Source organism: Prionailurus bengalensis, chromosome D1, assembly GCF_016509475.1.
Source record: "Prionailurus bengalensis isolate Pbe53 chromosome D1, Fcat_Pben_1.1_paternal_pri, whole genome shotgun sequence".
NCBI classification, from domain to species: domain Eukaryota; kingdom Metazoa; phylum Chordata; class Mammalia; order Carnivora; family Felidae; genus Prionailurus; species Prionailurus bengalensis.
This window is the reverse complement of record NC_057346.1, coordinates 8,477,029-8,498,420: the sequence shown is the minus strand read 5'-3', so window position 1 is coordinate 8,498,420 and position 21,392 is coordinate 8,477,029. Positions and strand designations below refer to the sequence as shown.

Genomic DNA, 21,392 nt, shown 5'->3' with positions numbered 1-21,392 from the left:
AAAAACTGAAATCTTTTCCTTTAAAATCAGGAAGAAGAGAGTGATGTCCACTCTCATCAACTTTTATTTAACATAGTACTGAAAGTTCTAGACACAGTAATCAGACAAATACAAGAAATAAAAGGCATTCAAACTGGTAAGGAAGAAATAACACTATCACTTTTTGCAGATGACTTAGTACTCTACATAGAAAATCCTAAAGACTGCACCAAAAACTACTAGAACTGCTAATTTTGGTCATGTTGCAAGATACAAAATTAATACACAGAAATATGTTGCATTTCTATGCACTAAAAACAAAGGGGAAGAAAGAGAATTTAAGAAAACAATTCCATGTACAACTGCACCAAAAAGAGTAAAATGCCTTGGAACAAATTTAACCAAGAAGGTGAAAGACCTATGCTCACAAAACTAGAAGAGGTTGATTAAAAAAAAAAAAAAATTAAGGATGATTCAAATGGACAGATACACCAAGTTCATGGACTTGAAGAATATTGCTAACATGTCCATTCTATCCAAAGCAATCCATAGATTCCATGCAAGGCCTATCAAATACCAGTAGCATTTTTCACAAAAGTAGAATAATACTAAAATTCGTAAAGAACCACCAAAGAATCTGAGTAGCCAAAGCAATCTTGAGAAAGAAGGACAGCTGGAAATATCACAACCCCAGATTTCAAGATATACTGCAAGGCTCTATGAATCAAAACAGTATAATACTGGCCCATAAACAGATCAATTTAATAGGCTAGAGATCCCAGAAACAAACCTACATCTACATGGTCAGTTAATTTATAACAAAGGAGAGAATATACAATGGGGAAAAGACAGTCCATTCAATAAATGGTGCTGGGAAAACTGGATGGCTACATGCAAAAGAAGGAAATTGGACAACTTTCTTCCTCCAAAATTCGTACTTCTAAATAAAATATTTCCAAAGTAAATATTTCTTTACACAAAAAATAAACTCAAAATGGATTAAGGACCTAAATTTAAGACCTGAAACCATAAAACTCCTAGAAGAAAACAAAGGCAGTAAGTTTTTTGACGTCAGCTGTGGAAACATTTTTCTAGATACGTCTTCTTAGGCAAGGGAAACAAAAGCAAAAATAAGCTATTGCAAGTACATCCAAGTAAGTTTTGGCACAAAAGAAACGAACAAAATGAAAGGCAACCTATTGAATGGGAGAAGATATTTGTAAATGATATGTCTGATAAGGGTTAATATCCAAAATATCTCACGAATTCATACAATTCAACACCAAAAAAAACAAACTAGCAAGGATGTTGAGAAAAGGGAACGCTTGTGCACTGTTGGTGGGAATGCAAACTGATGCACCCACCGAGGAAAAGAGTAGAGAGGTTCCTCAATAAATTAAAAATAGAAACACTACACGATGCAGTAATTGCACTACTGGGTATTTACCCAAAGAAAGGGAAAACACTAATTCAAAAAGAAACATGCACCTCTATGTTTATGGCAGCATTATGTACAATAGCCAAGATAAGGAAGCCATCTCAGTGTTCATCTAGAGTTAAATGGATAAAGAAGATACAGTTACACACACACACACACACGCACACGCACATGCACAGGCATATCACTTAGTCATAAAGAGTGAGATCTTGCCATTTGTGACAACAGGGATGGACTTAGAGAGTATTAGGCTAAGTGACATAAGTTAGGCTGAGAAAGACAAATACCCTATGGTTTCCCTTATATGTGGAATCTAAGAACAAAACAAACGACTAAACAAAAGAAAAAAAACACACTTAAATACAGAGAACAAACTGGTGGTTGCCACTGGGGAAGTTGGTGGTGGACGGGTGAAACAGATAAGGGGGATTCAGAGGTACAAACTTACAGACATGAAATAAATAAGTCATGGAAATGAAAAATACACCATAGGGAATACAGTCAATATTACTGTAATAACGGTGCACAGTGACTACACTTATCCTGGTGAACGCTGAGCAACGTACAGAACTGTCAAGTCGGTATGTTGTACACCTGAAACTAATATAACATGGTCTGTGAATTATTCTTCAAGAAAAAGGAAATAAAAAAAAATTTTTTTTAAAGAAAAAGGAAATCAAGGAATCTCAGTCATCAAAGTGCACTGACCCCAAGTTATCATACTCCCATCCACGACAGCTCTCAGAACTGTACTTCGTTAATGACAGGACAAGTCACCTGGTAACTTAAGCCACACGTAAAAGAAAAGAGCACTGGATTTCTTTAAGGAAAAATATGAATTTAAACTACTGGACACAGGGGCGCCTGCATGGCTCAGTCGGGTGAGCATCCGACTTCGGCTCAGGTCATGATCTCACAGTTCGTGGGTTCAAGCCTTGCGTCGGGCTCTGTGCTGACCGCTTGCTCAAAGCGTGGAGCTTGCGCTTCAGATTCTGTGTCTCCTTGTCTCTCTGCCCCTCCCCCGCTCACGCTTTGTCTGTTTCTCAAAAATAAATAAATGTAAAAAAAAAAATTTAAACTACTGGATACATGTGGACTGAGACGAATTCAACTCCACTGATGAACTACCTTCAGTTTAACGGAATCACAGGGTTTGAAAAGTTGTAAAGCTACTTGGAGGAAATGAAAATCACAGTATCCTAAGAATTTAATTTCAGAAATATGATAAATAATAATCATGCTTTATTTCTGAGGCATACATTTCATGGAATATCTACATTATCAAGTATCTGTCCCATTAAGGAAAGAGGCCTATTGACTGAATGACCAATTTGCTAAATTACTAAAGAGGGATTTTCTTTTTTTAAGGAATTAAAACCAACCGCACTTTTTGTCAGGATTTGTTACTCCAGCTCCACTCAGTATAACTTTCACTCTGTTTCATATTTCAGAAACCCAACAGGTTTTGAATTCTTACTATTTTATATGCGCAAGTTTAGGGCTTTCTCTAAACTTAGCTCACCTTTCTATTTTAACACACTGACGTCCTCCATACTTAGCAGTGAAATAGTATCACAAATTATGCTACAGTAAGTTCTGGGTAACTGTCAACTTTTGGTGAATTGTTTATTCAACAGACTTACCCAGAACTTCTATCCATGTGGCGCATTTTAAAAAGCATATTAATCAGGGGCGCCTGGGTGGCTCAGCTGGTTCAGTGGCTTGATTTCGGCTCAGGTCATGATCTCACGGTTCATGAATTTGAGCCCCGAGCTGGGTTTCACACTGACAGCATGGAGCCTGCTTGGGACTCTCTCCCACTCTCTCTGCCCCTCCCCTGCTCATGCACACATGTGCTCTCGCTCTCTCTCTCTCAAAATAAATAAACATAAAGGAAAATAAAGCATGTTGGTCAACGGGAAGTAGAAGCATGCTCCCTCCAAGGCAACACAGTAGGACCCCTGCAACCCTGGGACTCTGGGGTCTATCTTGGTTATGCGGCTTGTCTCTGTGCAACTTTGAAGGCACCCAGATCTAAGATCCAAGGCTCCTTTATGAAACTGTAGAAATCATCACAGAAAACCACCGATATAAAAGTAAGGCAAAAATTAAAATATTCCTATAAATCATAGGAACAAAATGGACTGCTAAATTGCTATGCTTATTAAATAAACAAATAAAACCCTGGGATAACAAAGTATTCATTACATGAGTTACTATATTCTGGATTGAAATCCAGAAGTTAGAGCTAATGCAGTACGTGTAATTACTGAACACCTATTACATCCCAGGCACTTGGTATTAATTACCTTTAAGTCTAATAACAAGCCCGTAAGACTTCCCCCTTTTTCAGTTCTGAAAAGTGGGGCTGGAAAGTTTTAACAATTCAGAATCACAAAAGTGGTATGTAAAGAACTAACTTAAACAATTTTTAAGTTTTTATTTGTTTTTGAGAGACAGAGCGAGAGAGAGACAGAATGCGAGCGGGGGAGGGGCAGAGAAAGAGGGAGACACAGATTCTGAAGCAGGCTCCAGGCTCTGAGCTGTCAGCACAGAGCCCGACGCGGGGCTCAAACCCACAAACCGCGAGATCATGACCTGAGCTAAGTCGGACGCTCAACCGACTGAGCCACCCAGGCGCCCCGAGAACTTATTTTTTTAAAAGTCTCCTTTGGCAATTTCAATAAAAATGCCCTGGCTTTTCTACCTTTAACTTCTATCTAATCATTTTCTATCACTTCTATAGCTAGCATTTAAATGAAACTAAAATATACTCATCTTATATATGGAATCATTCTGCCTCGGAGATCAGAAAGAAAATAAAATAGTACTCTATTCTTACCTCATGCTTGTATTTACTTATTTTGTGTATGAGTTTGTTATATAATAGGTTTGCTTAACTTATCATGAGTGGGAAATTAATCTGAAAAGTAAAACCATGTTATATTTTATGAGACATGACATGGATGAAATCTATCTACATTTCTGTTAAAATAAGATTATGAATCTGAAGTAGATATGTATTTTTAAATGACTTTTTTTTACTTTATGTAGATCTTATAAATGGCAGAATATGAAAGTTTACTATGAATTTTCATGAGTTCTGGCACTTTCAAAGTTATGGACGTGGTACAACATTTTATTGTGACTGACAGTATAATTCTGCTATAATAAAAATTTCCTGTCAACCTGTTCTGTCCTGAAATGCCTGAAGCACTTTCGTTTAAGTGTCAGATTAAAATATATGACGGAGAGGAGAACAGAATCTGCACTGTCCCGTCTTTACAGCAAGCGATACAGGGGGGTGCCAAAAGGGTGTGGGGGTAGACGTTTGTTTTCATAATTATGTAAGAATAGATGGTTCAAATGCCTTCATTATGCCATCTATTTTTGAATCAGTTTTCCTGTGGATAATTTGCACCATGTGGGAGAAGTAAAGTTTAGAGTCTTACGTAAATTTTCCATCATCCAAGTACCTTTCATTTCCATTGGGAGCCGTTTTGGGTCATATGAGTTGATGTGAGGCTGACCCAACTGTGACATCATTTATCTAAAGGACACCCATCTCGGAACTTCATTTCTGCGGGCTCCAGGTTTTATAAATCTCATGCCCTTTGCACCTCTCTAAAAGTGCGTTCCCCTCTAACGCCAAATACTCCACTTGTGCCTTTCTTGTTTCCTCCATCAGAATTGGCAGTTGGTTCGGTCTGAAGGCCAGACCGTCCTAGTCTTACCGTCTTTGTCTCCTGTGGAGACTCTCTTTCCCACCCCCTCCTTATCTAGGTTCATTCTTAAACTGAAAACGAAACTAAATCCTGCCCCAACATTCCTTCATCCTGTTTTTCCCCTTCCTCTGTCAACTTTCTACGATACTGATCTAGCTGTAGTTCTTCATTGCTTTCTTTCTTTCCTTTTTCTTTTTCCAAGTAGGCTCTATGCCCACTGTTGGGCTTGGAGTCACAACCCTGAGACCAAGAGTCACGTGCTCTACTGACTGAGCCAGCCAGACACCCCCATTGCTTCTTTTCTTGGCATCCCTGTAACCGGGCTTCGATCTTTAATGCCATGTGGCATTCCTGAAGACAGTGACTTCCTGGCTGTCGTGTCCTCTAATCTCTCTCCTTAAAGCCTGCTCTTCTTCGAGTTTGACTGCATTTGTACATCTTGGTTTTTCTAGCATTTTACTTTTTCTAACATTTGTGCTTTTCACACTACTCTTTCCCTGAACTATCACTTTCCTCTGCTTCCTGATCTGTAAATATGCACATTTCATGCTAAGTGATTTTTGACACTAGCTATACATCCGAAATACCTTCACCCTTCAAAAATATATGATGATGTGGGCTCTACCACAGCCCCGTTCATTCAGATTCTCCAAGCGTAGAGCCCAAGACTTGCCCTGGTGATTGTCATATCTGGCTATAGTTACAGGTCACCCTCCAGAACCTTCCTTTGTTAGGCTCTCCCCTAGAGATTTCATGATGTTTAGACCTTACAAATGATCACTCTGCTAAAGTAATTGTTCGCTAGTTCTGGATTTTTACAAGGAAAAAAAACTCATTCGGGAAAGATTAAACAGTAGGTTATTTTACTGAAAGACTTCTCAAGGCCGTACGTACACTTAATACTTCTATGCCACTTCAGGCCCTCTTTATTCCATTAGAAAGGGTTGTTTGCACTCAAATGGACCTACCTCCTATAATCCACTTTCTTTTTTTTTTCCAGTTTATTTATTTTGAGAGAAAGTGGGAATCAGGGAAGGACAGAAGGAGAGGGAGAGGGAGAGACTCCCAAGCAGGCTCTGTGTTGTCAGCGTAGAGCCCGAAACAGACCTAGAGCCCACGAACTGTGAGATCATGACCTGAGTTGAAGTTGGACACTACACTTGACCTTAGCCAAAAGGCTGAGAAGCGACTGAAGTTGGATGCTTAACCAACTGAGCCACCCAGGTGTCCCTATGATCCACTTTAAACATCACTGCTAGATTATCAGTCTAAGGCACAACTGTACTCTTATAGTCCTCTTCTCAAAAATCTTCAATTATCTTTGGATCAGGGTCAAGTTTAAATTCTCTAGCTTGGCACTCAAGGCCTTAGAAGGTCTGACTTGAACCTTTTCAACTTGTTTTTATCTCTCATTATCCGATAAAAAGAGTACAGACTTCGAAGTCCGGTATACATGGGTTTGAATTATGCTTTACCTGGGAGGAGCAATTCAAATCCTGCAAGTCTCATTGGCTTATAACTGAAAGAAAGATAATGTTGGTCCTACCTGAGAAGGTTATCTTGAGGCTTACAAATTGGTCCTTCTCATACCCTGTGTGTAAGTCCTCACCCTCACCCGCTAAAAACAGTGCTTCTCAAATGTCAGTACACATTCTTGGTAGCTGGCATACTCGTTACACAAGGAGATGTGCGAGTTGCACTTGGGTCTGGACTTGGGCAGTCCGCGTGGAGAGCTGGCAGGTCTCTAGAGTTACACAGCCCAGTATGGTGGCCACCAGCTCCAGGTGGCCCTTGAGGACTTGAAGTAAGGCTCGTCTGAACGGCGATGTGCTGTGAGTGTAAGATAGCCGACTTTACGACTTAGTATCAAAAGAGTGAGGCGAAACACCTAATTAATAACGTTATCAATGACATGTTGAAAGGATATTTGGGGTCTATAAGCCTAGATAAAATATACCATCCATGTTAATTTTACCTGTTTAACTGTTTGATGTAGGTACCAGAAAATTTTAAATGATGCACATGCCTCACAGTGCATTTCCAATGAACAGCACTGGTCTAGTATGTGCATTTCTAATAAGTTCTGCGACGATTCTGTGGTATCCTCAGATCACTTTTTAAGAAACCATGTGTGAAATGCTAAGCTCTCTGAAAGAATCAATGCCTTTACACATCTTTATAAGCCTCATAGTGTTCTGAACATTGGGGGTTATTTACTTTATACTAATTGAATTTAGATGCACTTAAAATTTTGAGTTCTTAAAATTCATAGAAAGAATTTCATTAGAAGTTTCGCTTTGGCTTTTTTATCCCCAGCTTGTAAGGAATTATTTTTGAATTTACATTTCTTAAGTGAAACAAAAAAATTTGAAACTCTAACTTTGATTTGTTCCCAAATCAATATAAACAGTTTTCTAAAGGAATTGGTGTTTTCCCCTAGGATTATTTGACTTCACCTAGAAATAGACTGTTTACCTGACTAGATTCCAAAATTGTCGAATATTATCACAGTCAAGTTCTTCGTTTAAAACTAGTGGTCAACACTCAACCAGGAATATGCATGGATTTCTACGCCACAGTAATTTAGCCGGATGAGGAACAAAAAGACATGTATCTGGGGAAAGAGGGTCTGTATCTAAGGATGCACGGGAGGAGAACTGGCAGAGCCCCCTGGCAGCTGGGAGGAAGAAAAGTGAAAGAGATGTGATTCCAAATATGTAAGCTAGGGGCACCTGGGTGGCTCAGCCGCTTGAGTGGCCGACCTTAGCCTAGGTCGTGATCTCCTGGTTCACAAGTTTGAGCCCCACGTGAGTCTCTGTGCTGACAGCTCAGAGCCTGGAGCCTGCTTTGGATTCTGTGTCCCCCACTCTCTGCCCCTCCCCTGCTCTCTCTGTCTCTCTCTCAAAAGTAAATAAAAACATTAAACATTTTTCAAAAAATACACAAGCTAATGTGGGGATGCAGAATAACCTTGACTTCAGTGACTATTAGAAGGGAAATTGGTCACGACACTAGGAACACCTCTCAAAGATGGTTTAGTAATACCCAGTGAAGACTTTGGCACTTACCTCATGGCCACATTGCTGCCATCGATGACTACGGGTCTCAGGTTCTCCCCGTCATCCGCCACGAGCTCTTGCATCGGAGAGTCCGACCGCTGAGACTCCAGGGAAGGCGCTTCCCGAGTTAGACTGTTGACCGTACTAACCGTCTGTTCGGCCTCACTTTTGTTTCCAAGCTTGACGAGCTCTCCCAAGATGTCATTGATTAAAGCATCGGTACCGAGTTTATTGAGCACAAGCTGAACCTGTTCTTCAGAATAGCCTAACTTCAGTGCAAACTCTAGTTTTGTTTGGTATTCTCGCACCACATCGGGGGGTTTCTTCACTTCCTTGGAGGTAGTCTGGGACTCCTCAGGTTTAAAGTCTTGCAAAATGTCACTGCGTTTGAGTATGTGAGGCTCTAAGCAGGGAGACCTACACAGTTGTCTGTGAGTCTTGGTTAATAAGCATGGCTCTGCTGAAATGCTTCTCGACTGGTCTGACTCGTTATCGGAATTTGTGCTTTCTTCAGAGTCACCAGAGCTCACATTCTCTTCAGATACCTCTTTCTCTTCCTTCCCGGAATTAACCTTATCCATTGTTGGCTTTTCCACCATTGACCAAGGTACAGATGTACTCAAATGTGGGTCAGTGCTCTCCACATAAAGGTGGCCTAGGTCATGCCCCAGATGATCCTTCAAGCCCATGAAGCTGTTATGTGTACTTGACTCCACTTTGCTATTTTTTCTGTATTCCTGAATGCAAAGCACCCCGTATTCCTAGAGAAAAAATGTAAAATATTTAGAATCTCTTATGTACAGTTTCATTCCTGTTTCAGTGAAGAAGTTGAAAGATTATTTATTACCAAACTATACCGAATACCTACTTTGCAGTTACCTACGTCTTCTCATCCCACGGAACACCTTTGCCCAAGATGGCATCATGCCCCGTTTTTCAGATGAAGAAGTTAGGAATTAGAATGCCATGCGATCCCTCTGAGGCGACAAAGAAAATAACCAGTGGAACTGGATTTTTTTTCACCCAGTTTTGCCCGACTCCCACACCCATGCTTCGCCCACTCTGTCATGATGCCGCTCGACCATTACGGAAGAGACCTTTCCACTGTCAGAAAGGCCAGTGTTTCCAGAGCGACACCTAGAACATTACCCAAAAGCATGTTTTAGATATACCAGGATAGGTTGTGTACAAGTTCTCTACAAGAGTTCATAAACATTTGTAAAGATTAAAGAGAAAGCCATACGGAGAGAAAGGAAAACATTAACTTTACTGTAATTGAAAAATTGACGTTAATGTGGATCAAGCTTAACAACAACCTAAAGACATTTCAAAAAAAATTTTAGGGGGTGTGCTGTAAAAGCACAACTGTACAACGGCCAACAAAGAATGAAATAATTACAGAGTGAATCCTACTCCGTTTAGGAGATGAACAGTTTTGTCCTAACAATCTTTATTTTGTGACTGCTGAACATAGTAACGAATACAAATCTTAATGATACGCCACCCTTACTGTCAAGGACACTACCATCTACTTCACTCCAGGGGAAAAGAGCTCTTTTTTATTCTGTGCACATTGCTAGAAAGCGCAGAAATGAAATCGTTCTCATAAAATTAGCAGCATACAGTTAAGTACACTGACCGTTATCTTAATTTCCTGCATTTTACAGAAGAAAATATCTCTCTGTATTATATCAGATAATTAGTTCACCATTATCTACGTTTCGCGAAAAAGTCATCCTTTCTGCTACTCCCTCCCCTGCCACCCCCAGGAATGCCTTGCTGTTTAAAATGCTTTTGCTGTTTTACTAGTTTTCCTTAAAGTCTACTGGGAATCATTATTATTTCTCTACCAGGAACAGGTTAGCAAAATAAAATTATCTGTTCTTGTGCTTCAGTGCAAGGGCTGTAAATTTACTTATTAAGGCAATTCCAGTGTTCCATCTGGGGAGATTAGTAAGGCAGGGGTAGCTGAATTTGAGACTGTCATAAAACACCTATTTAAGTAATCTAAAAAAGAAAATTGTAAAAAAACATTTTATTCTAAAGCTCTTCAACATCTTATTTACACTAGAAAGGAGCTATTATATAAATGTTAAGAGAAAAATGCTAAGTGTTCTTCTAAGAAGTCAAACATCTGAATGCATACTTGGTGAACTTATTAGAGAGTGAAGTATTTCCACATAATGAAATAAATTCTATTAAGTATGGCAAATACTAGAGAACAGAACATGGAATCTTTAGCTTGATAACCACACACTTAACATTTCTTCCGTGTGGAACTCCTACACACTTCTACAGGAGTTTCTTCGGGTTTTATCCCTCGAGAAGACAGATAACGCTGTTCTATTAATAGAGCGTTCATTAGTCTTAAAGGAACATCAAGTTCTCCTGGCCTGGGACGGCACAACTGATAAAAAGAGACACTCTTTAGGAGAGCTCTGAGCCGTATCTATTTCATTTTTTTCCTATTAATATGGATATGCACGAGCCCAATTATTTAGAATTAAAGGAAGGGATTCTGAAAGCACATCTTTACGCCCAGTGATTTATTAACTACTGTAATATACTGACACCATAATGCAAGTAACAAATCACAACAGAATCCTAATGAAGGGATACAGTTAAAAGAAAAATCTGCACCGTGGCCTTCGCAGAGCTCCCACCAAAAGTATCTCGAACAAGGAAAACCCTATTGGAAGCTGGGCTGCCTGGCAACCAGAAGCTGGTTGCTAAGCTGCACTCTTTTAACATGCCATCATGAATGCTAGCACAGTCAAAGAATAATTTGGTATGAACAAAAGCCTATAAAAGAGACTGGGACTTAAGTGCGTCTGGTTTACCCTCCGAGAACAATGCAGCTGCCAGGCCAATCTGGAAGCTCCCACATCATTGTTCCGTAAACCCCGCAATCTGTTCTGACTGCAGGAAGTGTATTTAATGGGCCACGCTGCTGATCTCCCCCGAAAAGTTTGGGTTCTGCACAAGCGCTGTTGTGGGATAATTCTTCATGGTAATGACTCACTGACCCAATCCCCGACTTGAAGTAGGAGATATTATTTTAATATTGAGCAGGAGTGTCCTCCTTTGGGACAGTTTCAGAAAAGATGAATACTTTATCAAAAACACAGCCACTGGGGAACAGGGAAATGAAATGTTACGTTTAAAGAGTAAGTGAAATTATTCTGAATTTTCCCATTTTCCAAAGAAATGAAACCCAATACTGTAAAGATTTTTAAACCATAAATGATCCACCCTAAACAAATATTTAAATCTTTCTATATCACTTCAGTCTAATCTAAAAAAGTGTTCATGACACAATGTAAAACTGCTCTATTAAATTTTATTCTACAGCTATAATGATAAAATAGGGAGAAAAAAATGAGATTGCCAATAGTTTACTTTTTATAATATTAAACCACAGAAAACGCAACTGTATACAAATGTAGTGAATATCACACACCTTTAACTTATAATCACTCATGTAATTTATACATCCTATTTAAATAAAAAGTTTACGATAACTGGGCTAACATGATTTTTAACACTAAGGATAAAAGTAAGCTTGATCTACCCTACTTTGAAAAAAAAAAAAATAAATAAAATTAAAAAAACCCTAACATTTTATTTTGTTAGGCAAAACAGTTTTTTCTTTTCAAATATTCTCACTGAACCTTTTTTTCCACAGTGACAGGCCTCTCTCTTCATGTTCCATATTTCAACTGGTTACTTCAGAATTTTCCAACGTCATCTTCCCTAAACAAGCAGTTAAATAATTTTTAGTTCCTGTCAATCAACAGACTAAATATGAAACAGTAAGAACAAGGGCAAAGGAGTTGTTACCAGGCCTATAAGCCACACAGATTTTCTTCACTACATAATCCAAATCTGAAGCAGCCTCATTTGTACTGATCAAATGGCAAACATTTGGTTTTTAAAACTTTCATCACTGAAATGCTTCCTTACCCATTCGTAATTAGTAAAAGACTGCCCTGACTTAATATGGCAGTTAACATTTTTTTCACAAATGATCTTGAAATCATTCAATAAAATATTAAAGGCTAGTCTTAAGATTTAAAAGCTGAAAAAATATTTTCATAGGCTGCAGTACTTGTTCATGTCATGTGCAAAACTTAAAGGAATTATTACAAGAAATCTTAGGACAAAGAACAGTAAAGGGTCTTTACTCTTGTTCAGGGCCTTCAAGATTATCAACGTAATGTTGAAAAAGACAGCAAAGACTTCAATACCATCACATTTCTTATTACATGTAAGACAGAAAATACTTTTCTCCTTAATTCTAAATTGCTTACTAGACTTTTAAGGTTTGCATGTACTCAAATGCAAACATAGGTAAACCACCTTTAATCAACTATTAACCAATAAGGCTAATTTCCCCCAGTTCATGAAGAAGCAACGTAGACAAAATTTCACACATAAAATAGGTCAGCGTTTATACTCCCATCATTATCAAAAAACTACAAAAAATATGGCTTAACTTTTAAGCTTTATATCAGGAATCTGTTGTAATTGGCCTTTACACACTATATTCATGAATACAAAAAGCACTGGGCAAAAACATCATGGTCTGAACACAGATTTCTACACTTACAAAGCTATAGCTTCCGTCCAGATACTATCTTGGACACAAATAATTTTCTTTGCCAAAGGCCTAATAGATTAAAAATCAAATAATATTATTTGTTGAAAAATAACCAAATTTTCATGCTAATTTTGTAGATGATGAAGTGTAACTATTTTAATTGTCAAAAAGAAACTTTCTATTAGCTGAAAGTTGGTTTATAATAGAACGGTTATGTACTAGAAATGTGTTGTATACACATGAATTCCCCGGTTGGTGAGATCTTTGAAAGTTCTCATTAGATGACTTGGATAATCCTTCACCTCAAATCCAGTAAAAAAGTTTTTGTTTTTGTTTTTGTTTTTATTCTAAAGAGCCTCACAGATCCGGAATATTAGACCACAAAGTTGTTAAATCAATTTATTTGTTTGTAATGTAAAGTTACAATGCCATAAAGTGGGTTCTGGTTGTTATCCAAATGGTAATACTATGAGAACAATGAAAATAAAATAATGAATATGTAATAAATACCTACTGCTGTAGTCTCTGTGTATTTAATTACCATTGTATTTCAGTGAGTGCTGTTGTCCGCATCCCTCTAGCTAACAAAGGAAGGATGTCCCTTTGAACAGATTGGTTAATGCTCTGGGGCAGCAGATGTCTACTAGAACTGCAGGAGACCAGCAACTGGTGGCCTGCCCATCTTCTGAAAACTTTCAATAGACTCCTGCATATGTTCACACAATAGGGCATGTGGTAGAAAGGAAAACCTCTTTTTAACCCTTTATGCTCTCTCTTTCTCTCCCAACTGATAGATGAAAGTCTTTGTCTCCTCCTCTTTTCCCCATTACACAACTCGTGAAAGCAATAGTTATGGGAACGACATCTTCAGCCTAATGTTTGAGACCACTGCAGGGAAAAAGAGATGGGAGAAATCAGGACTCTATGTTACTATCAAAAACCGCTGACAGAGCAGGTGAACACTTAGTCACTGTATTTACAGCAAGCTGTCTGAAACATCTACCTGTGCATCGGTCCATCTCCCCAAGCTAGGTTTTTAGGACAGTAGGAAAATCGATCATATCTTACTGTCAGCTTAGAGCACCTAAGTCTGACAGTGACACTTTAAGGAACCTAAGAATGTGACAAGATAAAATCCTAATTCATTGTTTGTCAAAATATCAGAACATGTGATCATCACTTATCTTTAAGTACCAAATGATCACGTGCCGTGCGCAGCGCCTTGCAAACGTTCATGAGGCTGTAATGACGGATCGGACTCCAGAAGATAAACCTGTAAAAGATCTGCTGCACGTATTTTACGGAGAGAAAGATCTTGTATTTTGGCACTCCGTAATAATTTGTAGGCTTTCGTTTGAGGCGTATCCTCTCTTCTACAAAGTTCAAGTCAATACTCTCGGTATTTAGCCAAGTTGAACTTGGGAGGCAGGCATTAAGTAGCGCAGATACTCACGGCGGCAGGAAAATACAAAGACGTTTCTGCAGCAGCTTCAGCGGGAACTCCTTAACACAGTGGTAGCCGCAGACGTGCAGGCAGCCAGGAAGAACAATGAATGGTTGGACAGATGCAATGGCAATGTCTTGGCTGAACCGATTACCGAGTGGAGGGACAGCCAATCACGGCGCGGGAGCTCACAATTAGTTGGGCAGATGCGGGCCAAGCTCGGCTCCCTGCGTCAGGTTCGCAGGTTCCTACGATAAGCGAGTTGATGTCATTCCCGGGGCCTGCCCCGGGCAGCGTGTGTATTAACGAGGGGTGTGCGGGCAACAATAGGCCAGACAAAGGCCACTCGCCGGCAGCTGCTCTTTGGGAGCCGAGTCATTAGGCAGCAGGCTGCCAACAAGAAACACCTGGCTTGGGCGGCCTTCGGCTTTTCCTCCTTGCTTTTCATGCACCAAACAAAGAAACCAATTCTATTTTCAAGTAGTCAGAGTTGCATGTTTCCAAAAAGTTGAGGCTCCACTCCAGTCTATTAGCTTTGGGGTTTTGAGAAATAAAGAAAATGAAGTGTGTCAAAGCAGCGATTCCCTACTGCAGTAATCCCTTTCTTTAATAAATGAGTGACTAGTGAAATGAGACAGAAGGCTACAGTCAAACGATTTCCCTGGAAACACTGGGAAATCCAAAATATTTTTAGGTATTGGTTCGTTTGTTGCAAGGCAATAAAAAGACAAGAAAGGGAGGGGGAGCGATAAGAGCTTACAAACAGAATTTTAAAAAGTGAGTTCACTAGTCCTGTAGTGTGGGAAGACGAAACGAGTGTGGTCCAACTGTGTGCCAAATGTGTCATCCAAACTATACATTTAGACAAAACTGCTTACGTTCAGCCTAAAATCGCCAGCACGGCTCACCTTACACATGTGCAACGCCACATAAAACTCTTTTATTACGGATTCCACTCACCCATCTCATTAAATAAAAGCTTTCATTATGTTCTAATATACAACATTATTATACCTGTTAAAGGGATTTGTATTTCAGCTCAAATTCCAGCTCAGGAACAAGTTAACTTTATGAAGAAGAAATATGGGGGGAAGAATGACCAAAATGGACCTCCTCAGGGAGGAAGCTTGTTACCCCAGATTTATTTCCAACTTCCAGAATGCAGTACTTACAATGCTACCACTACATGCTTTTGAGGGCTGCAGTTTCATCCTGAGTGGCCTCAATTAAAGTTCAACCAAAATTTACAACCCCTCAGGTGTTGTGAAAATACTCCCCCCCCCCCAAAGGAAACCTACCACCGACGCACCACCTACTTTTGTGAGCTCGCGCCCCCACCCGCCCACACAAGCACGCACCCACTTTTCACTCTCCTCCAGGTAAAGCAGGAGCTGCTACTAAAATTCGACTTTCTGATACAGGCTGAATTATGCACAGCCTAGGATTTATCATTGTATCATTATGAGAGCCAAGATGTAAAATTTGGCTAAAGCACCCCTAACGATAGAAACCAATAACAAATACTGGAGCTACTCTCCGTTAGGGTCATTTGTGAATACTTGGGGGGAAAGTGCCAGTTGGGACTCCTGGCCACGCCCTTACTGTGTCCACTCAAGTGTTAATGAGATTTTCTCTATTTACAACCCAAGAGGAAGGCGTACTCCATACAGTTACAAGTTTTCAGTTATCTCACTGAAGAAAACATCCCTTATGCCTACCAGAAGCCTAAAAAAGTCCTGTTATCAGAAATAAAATAAAAACACAGAGTATACTTTAGAGCACTGTCTATATTTTTTTCTCCAAAGAGTTTACTATTTTATTAAGGTATATCATTCCCAAATGTTAGAAAAGTTCAAAATCTGTGGAAATATTTTCTAACTAAATGTAATTATTAGGTCTAAAGCAGAAACCATTCTTTTTCCGCCAAGGGTTATTTACGGTAATGTTTCTGCAGTTAGGTGAGCCTATGGTCTAATGTTGTAAGCTCATTAAAGATAAAGCCTCTCTAACATAGTTTACTGCAAGTTATAAGGTAAATTACACAGAGTTTAGACTTTATGTCTTGGGTAAGCATATGAATGTCACAGAAGCGAAGAAAGTTAAAAAATGTTTTAAAAGTGACGTGGTGGTATTTCTCTTTAAAATTTCATGAGCAAAAGGGGTAAGAAACATAAATCAAGGCCACTAGGATGGTTAGCAAATGTACTTCTTTTGGTAAAATGGAGTTTGATTTAGCAAGATAAGAAATAAAAAATATAACACACACGAAAGCAAAGTAGTTACAACTAAACCCTAATAAAACCTAAGCTATGCACTCAGAGAGACAGGTCAATATTTATGAATTCATATTAAAACTTTTTTGTGTGTATAAAAAGGAAACTCTTTAGTATGAATAGAAAGTCCTCTCTTTTCCCCTGGGTTTCCTTTCTTCTCTTTATCCCCTGCTACTATAGTTACTACTTTATAGCTTTAATTCAGGAGGAGGAGGAGGAATCTTCTCACTAATTCCTGCCACTGTGAACACAAAGAATGAGAGAAAACTACCCAAGGGCTCAGCAGGGAGCCTGATCTCTAGCACTGGATTAAGCTTTTTTGCAAACAGCAAATAAAGGCAGTGATCTGAAAAAGCTAATCAGATCCTGCTGGGGTATTTAGACTATCTTGGTTGCTAGTATTGGATAATGTTAAGCACATTAAAACATCTGTAGGTGAAAAGCCCGTCTGGCTTTCTTAGTCATAGGCCCTGCCTGGTCCACTTGCCCGCCCCCCGCCCCCCCCCCCCAACACGCCCCACCCCAAAGCCAATACAAACAGCTGCACTGGGCTCTCTCCGGGGTGTCGCAAACCAGGGCTGAGCAGGCCTGCGGCTAAGACAGGAAAAAACAAGGCAGGTGTCATTTGTAATTTGGGGAGCACGCTGAAATCTGTCAATGCCAAGGGGGTGTCTAATGTTAGGACCTTGTTTGCTCAAGTCTGAATGTGAACACGTGGGCTCTGATGCTGATGTCTGGAAATCAATTCTCTTTATTTCTGGTGATACAAGCCCGCTTCCCAGTACCTTCCCCCTAATGTGGATTTGTTTCCCAAAGTACACGATCTTCCTTGATCCTAACAGTAACACCATGGAAGTGAAATTACCATGTCACATTTCCCCAAATGTCTCCCAAAGGTTCAAAGGTTAAAATTTCAGTCAAAACTCTTCTCTAATTTTTGAGAATTAAACTAACAAACAAAATAACCAACCTACAAAAACCTAATCTACACACACAGGGTAAGAGAATGAAGCAAAATCAATCAGGTACCAGCATGTGAACGAAAGTGCTCGTGGGCGAGTTTTATTTCTCTTTCATGACAGGGTGAGCTTCTCCAAGAGCCCTCAGCTCTTTGCAGTGTTCCTGTAGCCCTGGTTCTGCCACTGAGGCTGCTGTCAACATCCAAGGCAGCGGTGGCTTGAGGGCACATCAGCCTCTCTGTGATGAGAGGTCTTTTCCTAGCATCTCCTGCTCTGGCTTCAACTTCCCAACTACAGTGGCCTCCTTGGGTACAACACTCCATCTGGCTTCTGCCTCCTCACTGGAGGAGGACTGATCTGGTGGGGGAGTCTGGGAACAAGAATTTTGTAAGCAAAGCCTGGCCCCTTCCTCTGCCCTTTTCCCTTGGGCATCTGCCCACGGACAGAGTACACGGCTGCCTTGCTCCCCAGCACTGCCCAAGACTGGGTGGTTAAAGTTTTCTAGTCTGGACGTTCAAGGTTATCGAGCCCTCCAAGCTGGGCTCTGCCATGGTTCCACCAAAAAAAAGGCTATTTTGATGTCCATCTGTCTGGCTCCTTTGTCTATTTCTCACTTGGTTCAGAACTAAGGCAGGAAAAACACCCCCTCAAACAACATTCAACAAAAGCTTTTGCTATCAATAGCTATTAAGGGGAACAAAAAATGGTATGAAGACTTAGGTAAATTAACTCTGGTCAGACTACAGTTAAAACACATATAATGGGAAAGTTTTTTCAAAAAAGAAAAAATTCTGCGACACCTGGGTGGCTCAGTTGGTTAAGCATCTGACTCTTGATTTTGGCACAGGTCATGATCTCACGGTTTATGAGACTGAGCCCTGTACTGGGCTCCACACTGACAGTGTGGCGCCTACTTGGGATTCTCTCTCTGCCTCTCCCTCCCATATGCACAGGCATGCTTGCTCTCAGAATAAACTTAAAAAAAAAGTTCTACAGAAGAAAAAGTCCTGTAATAAGAGGGAAGATAAGGGGCGCCTGAGCGGCTCAGTCAGTTAACCTTCCAACTTCGGCTCAGGTCGTGATCTTGCAGTTTGTGGGTCCGAGCCCCTTGTCAGGCTCTGTGCTGACAGCTAGGAGCCTGAAGCCTGCTTTGGATTCTGTGTCTCCTGCTCTCTGCCCCTCCCTCCCTCCCTCATGCTCTCTCTCTCTCTCTCTCTCTCTCTCTCTCTCTCTCAAAAATGAATGTTAAAATTTTTTTTAAAGAGGGAAGATAATGTCCCTCAATATCAAAATTCTAAGGGTCTGACAATCTTTCAGTGTTACATCACTAAGAGGGTTCAGAGACAAATAGCAAATACACAAAAAGCAGTTATTTCTTCCCAGTAGACTAAAAGCAAAAATTTTTCTGCATTTTAAGTGACAACATACTCCACAGTGTAAGGCTTCAATTATTTCCCAGTATTAACTTCTTATTCAGTATTCTTGAAAATTCATTAAGCAGTAAGTCTTTAAAAAGATGCTCTTCGGGGTGCCTGGGTGCCTTACTCGGTTAGGTGTCCGACTTCGGCTCAGGTCATGATCTCAAGGTTTGTGAGTTCGAGCTCCACATCGGGCTCTGTGTTGACAGCTAGGAGCCTGAAGCCTGCTTCGGATTCTGTGTCTCCCTCTCTCTCTGCCCCTCCCCCACTCGGACGCTCTCTCGCTCTCTCTCAAAGATGAATAGAAAAAAAAACTTTAAGATGATCTTCAATTCTTATCAAACTTGTAAATAATCAAGGAACAAGGAATTTTAGAAAAGCTCAGTGAATACAAATGACATCCTGAATGCTCACGTCACAGGTTCCTAAAGCGGCTAATGTAAAAGGGAGTAAAGGGAGAGAAAATTCATAGGCATAAAAGGCCACAAATGATTTTAAAAGAGGTAGAAATCACCTGATATCATCCATATTAAAATACACAATTACATTAAATATAACTGAAACTCTCAAGAAAAGCTGACCCAAAGTGTGTAATTTTATATAAAACACAGGTAAGACATTCTCCGAATTAGGACAACCTGATGACACCTTACCTCTTACAGTAATGACGATATTTGCAACCTCATTATCAAAGCCTAGTCAGAACTGTTCTCTCCTGATGCTGTGGGGGCCCCTATCGTCCACTGACTCTGCCGTTACCCCCGCTCCACCCACTGTGTACTCGTTCGTGTACACCACGGTCGCTGCAGCCTGTGCATCCCAGTGGAGGACGGACATGGGTCTGGTTCTTTAGGTGTTAAATAATTCCACGCAGCAAACTAATTCAGACACTGCTTGGTCAAGAGCACTGTTGAAAAGTGAGACTGACAGAGTCAGGCTATAAAGAATAACTATCAGACAGAATTAAAAGAAAGCTCTGTCATGAGGTCTGATCTTACGAATGGCCCAGAAGAGTGTGTAAGAGTGAACGGAGTAGAAAGGAACTGGGGAGAGAAAAGCATGGGATGCAGAAAATGACACAAAAGTAACTACAAACCAACTATGGCCCAACCAAAGTTCTTTATCAAGAATTCCATCGAAATTCTCATTAATAGTCATGATAGAAATAGTTCCTGACATACCAACTCTTCTAAGACGGGAGCATGAAATGCTGGAGCTAGTGCCCTGTCAGGCCCTCACGCCAGTGATTTCCAAGTACTGCACTGCTCACTTTGGCCAACTGTCCTGGTATTCAAGAAACTGAACAAGACGGAGAGGCTAGCCAACCGAACGGTTGTGTTAGACGCTGCCGAGCGAAATCGGCACAGGAGTTCATAACATTTTTCTCTACAGAGTTCTATTCCATAAGAGAGAGATATAATCATTTAGATACTAAATTTAGATTTCTGAGCCTCCCTGACAAGACTCCTCCATACCAATCACCATATACTATAAGAAGTTAAATTTAGAATGTGAATCACCCTCAACAGCTGCCAACAGCGTCTGTCAACTCTAGCACGGCAGGGACTCCTGGGGTCTTGCTGATGGATCCCCCGTACCCCGCCAAGTGCTCCACATACAATAGGCACTCAAGACATATGCAATAAAGAACTGACAGCATTTCAATACCTGGGTCAAAATCCCTTTTCCAGATTGATTTGATCTTCCCGTCACATAACCTATATTCTTCCCAAACACGAGTTTAAGTGCTTTAAATAAAGCAATGATTCTTTCAATTTGGTTGCACACTAGAACCATCTGGGGAGTTTTAAAAGATATGGATGCCAGAATCTCATGCCTAGAGAGGTTTAGTTGTTTATTTATTTTGAACTGGCGATAGCCCAGGTGTGTCTAATGGGTACCCAAGTTTAAAATGGCTAGTGACTTACAGGTTTTTTCTTCTAAAACACCTTTTCTTCACAGCTTCACGTGTTAAAATCCTACCCATTACTACTGAAGATTCAGCTAAGCCCCAAATCTGCAGAAACCTTTCCTGGAACACAGTTAAATTTATCTTTGGAGGACTTGAGTTTTGCACAGGGCCTGGCCTATGGCCAGGACTTGATAAATGTTTGAGCGGTAGATCATTCCAGGAGCAGAGCACAGAGAAACACAATACATATTTATTGAAAGACTGATGTACAGGTGGTCCTCGTTACTGGCAGATTCTGTGTTTGCAAATCTGCCTCCTGGTAAAGAAATATTTGTTCCCTCCAAATTCATACTCGTTCAAAGCCGTTTGGCGGGCCTGTGTGAGGAGAGGTGGAAAATCGGAGTTGCCTGAGGCACATTCCAGCTGAGGCTGAACTTAGTGAGGCTGTGCCTCTTCCTTCAAGCTCTCCTACTGTCAACATGGCTGCTGAAAAGTACTATTTACTGCTGGGTCTTCTGCATCTTGTGCTTTTTGTTGGATTTGCAGTTTAAATGGCTCTCCAGCCTGGCTCTCAAGCGCTGTCCA

General features: G+C 40.3%; 1 protein-coding gene across 2 annotated transcripts in view; it reads right to left on the bottom strand.

The window, feature by feature from the left end:
- The window catches only part of ZC3H12C (zinc finger CCCH-type containing 12C), an 83,691-nt gene that overhangs the window by 41,669 nt on the left and 20,630 nt on the right, over window positions 1-21,392 (bottom strand). For both annotated transcript variants that reach the window (XM_043579273.1, XM_043579274.1), the window contains exon 2: window positions 8,211-8,962. In XM_043579273.1, coding sequence (XP_043435208.1) covers window positions 8,211-8,962 — 752 coding nt within the window. The remainder of the gene's footprint in view (window positions 1-8,210; window positions 8,963-21,392) is intronic.